This window comes from Sturnus vulgaris, chromosome 16, assembly GCF_052056855.1.
Source record: "Sturnus vulgaris isolate bStuVul1 chromosome 16, bStuVul1.hap1, whole genome shotgun sequence".
Classification (NCBI taxonomy): Eukaryota; Metazoa; Chordata; class Aves; order Passeriformes; family Sturnidae; genus Sturnus; species Sturnus vulgaris.
In genome coordinates, this window is record NC_142258.1 from 2,618,291 (window position 1) to 2,627,434 (window position 9,144).

The 9,144-nt window shown below is 53.6% G+C and overlaps 1 protein-coding gene across 1 annotated transcript; it reads right to left on the reverse strand.

Annotated features, from left to right (window-relative positions):
* Positions 1-604: 604 nt before the first annotated feature.
* NT5M (5',3'-nucleotidase, mitochondrial) lies at positions 605-8,075 on the reverse strand. Its single transcript, XM_014871003.2, has 5 exons — positions 7,094-8,075; positions 4,404-4,504; positions 3,962-4,022; positions 3,516-3,630; positions 605-3,356 (listed from the first exon to the last, which is right to left on the reverse strand). Exons 1-5 carry the CDS (start codon positions 7,355-7,357, stop codon positions 3,199-3,201), a joined length of 699 nt encoding a protein of 232 aa, XP_014726489.2. The 5' UTR covers positions 7,358-8,075; the 3' UTR covers positions 605-3,198.
* Positions 8,076-9,144: the final 1,069 nt, after the last annotated feature.

Sequence of the window (9,144 nt, forward strand, 5' to 3'; positions counted from 1 at the left end):
GACACCTCCAGCTCACAGATGTGATCCTGGTAACACCTTGTGTTGTGTCCTGGAGCCACACCAACACAAGGAGCACACAATCAGGTTCTGTCCTGTGATTCTGAGATGGTCCCACAGTCCTCCCTCCCTGGCTCTGGTCCCGTGTGCCCAGCTGGGCTATGGCACTGCTCACAGCATGCAGGTTCTGGTCATGCACAGGGATGCTCATGGCATAGCCCCACAGAGGGCAGGGGACACCTCACAGCCTGGGTGTGTGGATGTGGAGCAGCCAACAGTGATGGATAAGGCATAAAATCCCAGGGAGAGCCAGCCCATGACAGTCTCAGCCCCTTTTATAGCTTCTGCTCTGTGGCCCAACAGGACACACACTTCACAGCTTTATTTATTATAAAAGATCTTTAGGAAGAAGAACTCTACCCAAAACCACCCCTTGGCTTTATTTCTGCCCATGGGGACTGTGTCTAACAGGGTGATGGTACTGCCAGGGCAGCAGGGCTGGTTCCAGGTTTTCTGGATATTCCCAAACCTGGAGATGAAACCCCCCTACCCCCACACAGATCCACAGCTGGGAAGCTGCAAACCCCAAACTCCATTTCTAGGCAGCTGGATGTCAAACAACCCAGTGTTTATTGCAGTGCTCCTCATTTGCCTCGGGTTTATAGATGTACATTCAAAAATAAAAGCTCTGTGTATCTCAGCTGGACACAGACAGGCTTGAACGACGAGCGGGCTGATCCATCGGTGATGGAGTCACCTCCCAGGCCCGAGCGTGGCAGCAAACAGTCCAGCTACCAGCTCAGGATCTCTGTGCATGGAGCTGGAGCCTCAGGCACGAGAAACCCCAGCTCTGCTTTCAAGTATATTTGGTGTGAACCCACATGGTCTCTCTGGCATCACATCTTATCACAGGGAAAAGTCCTGCTGGCCCCAGAGAGCCACATCCCTCGGGGGGAAGATGACAGCTTTGGGCAGCTGCTGAATCGATGTGCCAGTTTGTTTTGGCTCAGTGAACAGGGAGAAGGCTCTGGGGAGCTTGGAGGCAGCTCATATTTACATGGTACCATTAGAAAAAAACCAGCGTGGCCTCTATGAAGTCACCCCAGCTGCACGGAGGGCCAACAGCCGGTGGAGGTCTGGTGGAGCCAAGGGGTTCCTGATGTTCAGCTGCCCATGGTTCTCCCATGCTGTCCCAGTTCCCAGCCTGCAAACCCTCCAGCCAAGGCAGCTCTTGGCCAGGAGGCTGCACCTCAGGCAGCTGCACATTCCAAATAGACCCCTCCAAACCAAAACCATCACCCAGAGAAGCACACAGTGGTTTAAACAGGAAAGAAAAATGAAAAAAAAAAAAAAAAAAAAAGAAAGAAAAAAACGATGCATGTGGTATATAAGTCCCTGGGCCAACATGCCAACTTTGTAAACTCCCCCATCCCAAGAAATAGGGAAAGCCCCAAGTGGACACAGGCCCCATCCCTGGCCCTGCAGCACCCAGGGAAGGCACAGGTTCCAAAGCACCAACTCCAGAATCCCTCCAGGTCCTTGATACAGGAGAGGTCTGGCTGCCACTGCTGAATTACATTATTTGTTGGAAATGTAGCGTTAAGTTCATATACTTTTGCTGATGGGGGCCGACAGGAGATGGGAGAGAGGCAAACCAAAGGTGTGAGCATGGAGGGCAGGGTGGCAAACCCTGGCCAAGCCCTGGCTACCACCTCTGCCTGTGGGATTATGTGTTCAGGTGGGGAATTTTAGTGCTGCAGCCAGCAAGTCCTTGGGCCAGGAGGGCAGTGGGATTCTGGACAGCGTGAGGACACACAGCAACGGGGGCTGATGGCTTCTGTGGTGTCAGCAGTGACACACCCAGCTCACACCTGGGGCTTTGCTTGTCCCACTCAGGACAGCTGGGCTGTGGCTGCCCTGTGGCAGTGCCACAGGCAGGGAGGGGATTCCAGGCTCTCCCAGCAGCTGGGATGTCTCTGAGGCCGGGAAGAGCAGCAGCAGCAGCAGCAGCAGCAGCAGCAGCTTTCTCATGCCAGACAGGTGGCTGAAGTTCAAGGCAAGACTGGTGCGGGCTCAGTGAAGCAAAAATGAGACAAACAAGGGAGGAAGAGGCTGTGGGCACAGCTATGCCAAAAACATCCCTCTTGGAGCTGCCCCTTGGTCTAAATCCTCCTTTTTTGGTGGCCAACTGCAGCTTCCCAGGAGCGCTGGCTGCTCCCAGAGTTCAGCAGCCCCTGCATTGTCCCCTGGCAGAGGTGGCTGGTACAACTGCATTTGCTGTGACCTCTTTGCACCAGCCAGGCACTGAACAGCTCTCTGCAGGATCCCAGAACCAGGGGAGTGGGGCTGGCAGCATGCTCTGTCCCCAAATATCCAGAGCTGGGACTGTGGTGGAGCTGCAGAATAAACTACCCTGTAATTCAGCTCATGGACACCTCTCATGGGTTCCTGTGCTGGTTTTGGCCCAGGGTAGAGTTAATTTTTTTCACAGGGGCTAATATAGGGCTGTATTTTCTGTGAAGAAAATTAACTCTACCCTGGCTGAAACCAGCCTTTAACAGCAACATCCCCCCAGCATCTTCCCTTGCAGTATATGAGAACTGCCAACAGCATCCATGGATGTGCTTGTGACAATCCTCCACCAACACAACCCCAGTGCAGGGAGCCTGGACAGCACCTGCCTGCTCTCCCTGCCCTTCCAGCCACCCCTCTCCCCAGATCCAGGCACTGCCAGTGGGAAAGACCTCGTGAGGCAGCTCCTTGGAATGAAACCCTGCAAGGACTAAACAAATCACATGCATGATCCCTGACCATAACATGGAGGGGAGGATGAAGAGCTGATCTGTGCCATGTAGTGCACCAGGCAAGGGCAGTGAGGGTGACCTTGTCCATCACAAACACCAGGCTGGCCCTGTGGGGGGTGCAGAAGCAGTACAGAGACCCCAGGAGCCAGTGGGAAATGTCCCCCAGCCAGGCTGCCAGGTCCACAGGCACAATCCTGCTGTTGCTCCCTCGTGGCAGGGCTGGGCTTGGGTCTGTTTTGCAAGTCCAGGTGACTGTGGTGCTTCAGCTCACCCTCCTCTTCCTCTCTGCAGCAGGAACAGTGTCTGTCTGTCTGTCCATCCGTGGTTCTGGCCTTCAGCAGGGCTCACACAGACACAGGCAAGTGCTGCAGCCCCAGGTGGCCCTGGGGGCTGGTGTTTAGGTGGCCTGGCCACGGGGGAGGCGTTTGCTGTCCAGGATGGCTTTCCAGTCGTCAGACCAGGAGTGCAGCCGGCGGCTGGGGGGCTTCAGCTTCAGGTGTTTGTTGTGGCAGGCTGTGAAGAGCACATGCTCCCACGTGGGGTTCTGCTCTGCCCCTGCAAAAGAAGGAAGGTCAGCGGTCTGGACAACTCTGAAACATTGAAGTTGATTTACTCCAACCTGAAGACCCCGAAGTTGCAAAAACCAAACAGCATGGAAAGACCAACACCCATCCCTGGCTGCCTCCAGTCACTCCTTCACCCCTCACCTCCTACCTGTTATATCAGGTCTGTCATCTATAAGCAGATCAGCAGAAACCACCGTCTTATCTCGTGTCAAAACAATCTGCTCAAGAAATTCAGGGCCAAAGTGCTTCTCCACCCAGGCATACTGGAAGGCAAGAAATGGCTGGTGAGCTCAGGGAAGGCTGATGGATGGGGCAAGGGGGCTCTTGGTGGAGTGGAAGAAGCCCTGGCCCCTACACAGGGAGGATATCTTTCTTAATAAGTTCATTAGTGGGATGGATTTGGATGCTGCTGGAGTAAAAGTTCTTTTCAGAGCCAAGCAACTTTTGATGTCATGATGAAAGACTAAGACCAAGAGCCTCAGTGCATGCAAATGGATGGATGAGGTAAATTTTACAGGCAGAAGCATGCAGGGGCCAGACACCTTTCACTGGGCAGTGTGGATGAAGGGGGAGCTGAGATTTAGGCCTGCTCACCTTCTCGTAGGGGCAGTACCGGTACTTCTTGATGGGACTCGTGCAGATGAACACATCAGTGCTGCCACGAGGAGAAAAACACGGGCAGAGTGTCATTGTGAGCCAGAGCAGGCAGCAGCCCAAAGCCAACCCCCCACCACACACAGATCAAACAGATTTAAGACATTAATCCCCCATCTCACAGAAACCCACAGCACAATCGTGTTTGCCTTTTCACAACCTTTGCTGGGAGCAGAGAGCTGAAGGGAAGAGGCTGCACATGGCTGATGTTCTAGGTGACTGCTCCAGGAGTTAAAGCCCTTTCTCCTTTCCCTTTCCTGACAGCCAGGAGATATTTATTTTTAATGCTGTTGTTGTATCAGCACTTCTGCCAAGAGGTGGATGTGAAGACACAGCTGCTCCTCTGTCCATCCCCACAAGCCATGGGCAGGTTCATACTCACTCTGCCAAATTTGCCATTTGCTTCACAGCTTCCACAGCTCCAGGGAGAGGATCCAGCTCGATGAAGAAGTTCTTGGATTCCCAGATGCTGATGGCTTTCTCCTGTGAGGGGAAAGCAAGCAGATATTGCACTTCTTGCAATTTTTTCTGCATGTGTGTCCTCACCCTTTGCTAGGACAGAGGATGGGACAGGGAGAACAGTGGGAGCACCAGCTCCAGTCCCTCCTGCTCACCCCCCTTGCCTCTGTGGGTGCCTCTGCTTCCCACCTGCACCCACCCCATACAATTCACATTGGAGATGCTCTGAAACAGGCTTGGTTTTGTCTCTGCAGCCCCAGACGCAGAGGAAGCTGCATGTTCCTGTAAGGCTAAACACCAAAGATTATCCAGATCCAAACTAAACCCATCCAGAAGGACAGATCCAGTGGATCCAGCTGACCTGGGCTGGTGGCCCTGCTCTACCATGATGCTGTTCAGGCACAGATGCTCTCTGGCCTAACTGTCTCCATGAGATCACTTAAAATAGCAGCCAGGCTGCACTCCCAGGAGAAAGTACATTACAGGATGAACCACATGTCAGGATGCATGCAGAAGCTCTTCCTCAGGGAAGCCTGGACAAGGTCTAGCAGGCAAATAGAGAACCTCCAGGCAAGGATTTGAAACACAACATCCAGGACAGCAGCCTGGGTGCACTGGTATGGCACAGGGAGAACAGAGAGGAGACTACAGGGAGCAAAACCTTGGGGTGAGGGCAGAGTCCAAGGGCTGCCTGCAATGGGTCCAGCACAGCTCTAAGGAACAGCACTGCCTCAAACAGGTGAACAGCTTGTCAGGTGCCAAGGAAAGCAATTATTTTGCACAAACACCGTGTCCTTGGGGAGGAGAGCTGGGAAGAAGCAGGAGCAGCCCAGCCCCAGTGTTGTGATGCAGCTGAGGAGCTGCAGATGCAGAAATGCCCCCAGGCTCCATGGCAAGAACAACCAGCCTAAAAGTTTGCCATGGGGCCATGCAAACATTCAAATTCCACTTGATCTGCCTCAGACTGGGCAGTAATGGTGTTTTATTTTTAAGATATTGTCTGCAGTTGCACAAGAGACACCTGAGAAACACAGCCTGATGCAGCAGAGCACTTCAAACTGCACTAAAGTGTTTTCTTACAGCAACACTTCCGCAGCTATCCTGCTTCCAATTATGTCAAAAAGCATTTTGCAATCAAGCTTGAAGAGAGAAGAACTAACTCATCTTGAGGAAAACACCCACTCCATTCCCAGAGCCAGAAAAATTCCATGTGCCAGGCCAGACCCTCAATCCCCATAAGGAATTTCCCTGCCTGTCCAGGGCTCTCCATCCTTCCAGGTCTGTGAGCTCAGTGCATTGCTAAACTTTCTCCTTTTCAGAGCTGGGACCTGCAGCTTGTTGGACTCTTTGGCTCCTATTTTCTGGTCCCTGAAGCAGGTCAGTGGTGCTCTCTGGTCAGAGACTGGAATGACCCATGTGTCTGTAGCCACAGAGCAGCTCCTACTCACTTCAGCCATGCTCTGAAACCACAGGGAAAACCAAGACTGCCCTGAGGTCAGACTGTGCAAGTTTTGCTACTTGTTCAGCCCAAGGTTTTGGTGGTTTTACATGATCACAGCAGACACAAGATGAGCTCACTTCATTTAACACATCCAAAGTAGTTACGATCAAGAAAGAAAAAAATTGTTATTGTGTGTTACGTGTGCCAAACTTTGAGCAGCTGCTTTACTGCACAAATGACGTTCTGCACTTCCCTTTCACCATTCCTAGCCAGAAGGGACACTTTATTCCCTCAGCTCCTCAAGTTGTTTAGGACTTTGCCTATGGGAGAGCCCTGGACCTTATTCCCACTCCTTCCCCTGTACCCATCATACTCCTAACAACAGGAACACTTTTATTTACCATAACACATTTCAGCCAGTGGAACTGCAGTCCATGGATAAGACCACAGACATCCACTGGGATGGGAAACTTGTAGAGGCAGAAACCAACTCTCTGCAGAAGTCAGCCTGTTGCTGAATGATAAATTACAACGTAGAGAGAGCTTCTGCTTTTAAGCTTTAATTATTAAACTGAATATAATAATTTCCAGCATGGGAGGGCTTGGGTTGTTTTAAGTAAGCCCTCAGATGAAGCATCCAGTTGCATGGTTTGTTCTGAACTGCTCTGCTTCATCCCACCCCTCACATTGCTCTTGAGGAGCTAAATAATCCGTCTAGGAATGGTACCAATCCACATGGCCAAATCAGAGCTAGAAAAACCCAGTTATATAATCCGGGGTATTTCAAGACAGATGTTCTGAAATATCCCCTTTCCTTGCATCTATCTCTGTCCAGGCATGCAGAGAAAAAGCCACTAGGCCAACTGATCAGCCTGGTCTAGTAGAAGATGTCCCTCCCCATGGCAGGGGGTTGGAACAAGATGGTCTTTAAGGTCTTTATCAACCCAACCCATCCTAAGAAAGACACAGATGTGCATGAAAAAAGCTGGATATCTGAGAGAAAATGCACTGCTGGAAGCCCTCCTGTATTCCTGTGTTTTCCTGGGAGCTTTTTGGTGGCCCCCACAGCCCTCCCCAGCACTGCCCCCATGACCTGGGGGTCAGACGGTCCCTGAGGGCCAAGCTCTGGCCACAACAAGCCCATGCAAGGAGCCGGGGGAAGCACAACTCACACTCAGCTCGGGTCCCAGGCGCCCGTACTGCTCCGACACCCAGAAGCCCCTCCGGTCCTCCAGGGCAATGTAGGGCTTGTCGGGGTACCTGGCCCTGAATTTCTTGAGGAAGCCTCCCTCGAAGTCAGCCAGAACCCCGTCCATGTCCACCAGCACCCGCAGAGCCCTGCGGGACCCCGCTGTGGGGCCGAGCCCCCTGCCCAGCCCGGCCAAGGGGCTGCAGCGCCGGGGCCGCAGGTGCTGGAAGCAGCTCAGCAAAATCATTGTGGAGGGGGGGCTTGGGGCAGGGGATGGGGGATTTGGGGAAAGGGGCTCAGGGGAGGGAATGGGGGGCTCAGGGAAGCAGGTCCAGGGCAGAGGATGGGGGTTTGGGGCAGGGAATGGGAGTTCAAGGAAAGGGAAGGGGGATTTGAATAAGGGGACGGGGGGCTCGGAGGGGGCTTAGGGAAGGGGAAGGGGGCTTGGGACAGGGGATGGGACCCTGGAACAGGGGAAGGGGGCTCAGAGAAGGGGATAGGGGCTTGAGGAAAGGGATAGGGAGCTGAAGGAAGACGACAGGGCTTCGAGCAGGCTATGGAGCCTCGAGTAAGCAGATGGGGGGCTTGTGGCAGGGGATAGGGGGCTGAGAGCAGGATCTGGGGGGGATCCCCAAGCAAAGGGGGGGGTCTCTATTTCAAGCACGCACCGAGCCAGCGGGCAGCCCTGTCAAGCGCATCTCTTTGCAGCAGGAGGAAGCAGCGGCGGGGGGGTGCAAGGGGGAGCAGAGGGGCTGCCGGGGGGCGCGGGGGGGATGCAAAAACCCGTCCTGGCCCCCAGCGCTTCCTCCCCCTGCCCGCTCCATCCCACCCTGGCAGCGAGCGCGGAGCGGCGGCGGGAGAGGAGCGGGGGCAGCGGGGCCGGTGGCCGGCTCGGAGCTCGCCCCGACCCGGCAGTGCAAAGCCCAGTTCCTCTTCCCGGTGCCTGCCGAGCCCGGAGCGCCGGCACCGCCTTAAAGCGGCACAAGCGCCCTGCGACAGCGCAGCGGCTCCGCGCCGCCCGCCCGCCTTAAGGCTGCCCCAAACCTCGCTGCCCTTCCCCTCCCTCCCTCCCTGACTCAGTTTCCCGCTCTTGGGATACCCACTCCCTCCCCATGCCCGTCTCTACCTGCAGAGGTGGTGGGTACATTCAGGTGCACACGTAATATGGTGATTTTCTGCGTAAAATGCACTCCATTCTGACAGTTCTTGCGCCGTGTGACAACTCTGTCCCCAGGCGTGACAAGAAACCTTAAAAGCCAATCTCTGGACCGCAAAGAAGCACCTACTGCACCAAGAAGGGCTCGATGTTCTGACCAGAGATACCAAAGATCTGTTGAAAAAACACTTTGGGGGTTAAAACTGATAAAAAAGAGGGAATTCTTCAAGTGGTACTGACAGGATTAGGCAACCATTGACCTGGGAAATAAAAGATTTTGCTTGAAGCAATAATAAGGTTCCAAAATTTTTAATTTTTCAAGTACAGAATGTTTTAAAGTGGAATATATTGTATTTGTTCCAGAGGACAAATTTGCTGTTGGGATCGGGTGACCTGGGGAAGGTCACGGAGGAAGGGAAGGAAGGAAGAACTGGCTGGACACGATGGTGATCTCAGCTGGGGCTGGGAGGGGAATGTGTGAAGTTCAGATCTGCTTTCACTTGCACCGCAGGCATTTTGCTTCCTGCAAGGAATGGGATTTCAACACAGCTGGATGTTCCTGACTAAGCAGGGAGGGAATACATGTAAATTTATGGCTCCCCAGGGCAGTGGTCAGGGCACCAAGCCTGACAAGAGTTCAAGAAGCATTTGGATAACGCTCTCAGGCACAGGGTGGGATTTCGGGCTTGTCCTGTGTAGGGCCCGGAGTTGGACTGGATGATCCCTGTGGGTCCCTTCTAGCTCTGGATATTTTACGATTTTGTGATCTCCACTCAGGTTTCCATCCTTTTCATGGATACTGAACAACCGACACGTTCCCTGCCTGCAACACCTCCCGGACACGCTGCTTCAGCTCCCGAGGGATGGAAAACACAGAT

Excerpts from the sequence above, each read along its gene's own strand:
- NT5M (XM_014871003.2), bottom strand. The coding sequence starts at position 7,357 with ATGATTTTGCTGAGCTGCTTCCAGCACCTGCGGCCCCGGCGCTGCAGC. Across the intron at positions 4,505-7,093 it reads GCCTGGGACCCGAGCTGAGT|GAGAAAGCCATCAGCATCTG; the intron begins GTGAGTTGTGCT and ends TTCCCCTCACAG. Across the intron at positions 3,357-3,515 it reads TGACAGACCTGATATAACAG|GGGCAGAGCAGAACCCCACG; the intron begins GTAGGAGGTGAG and ends CTTCTTTTGCAG.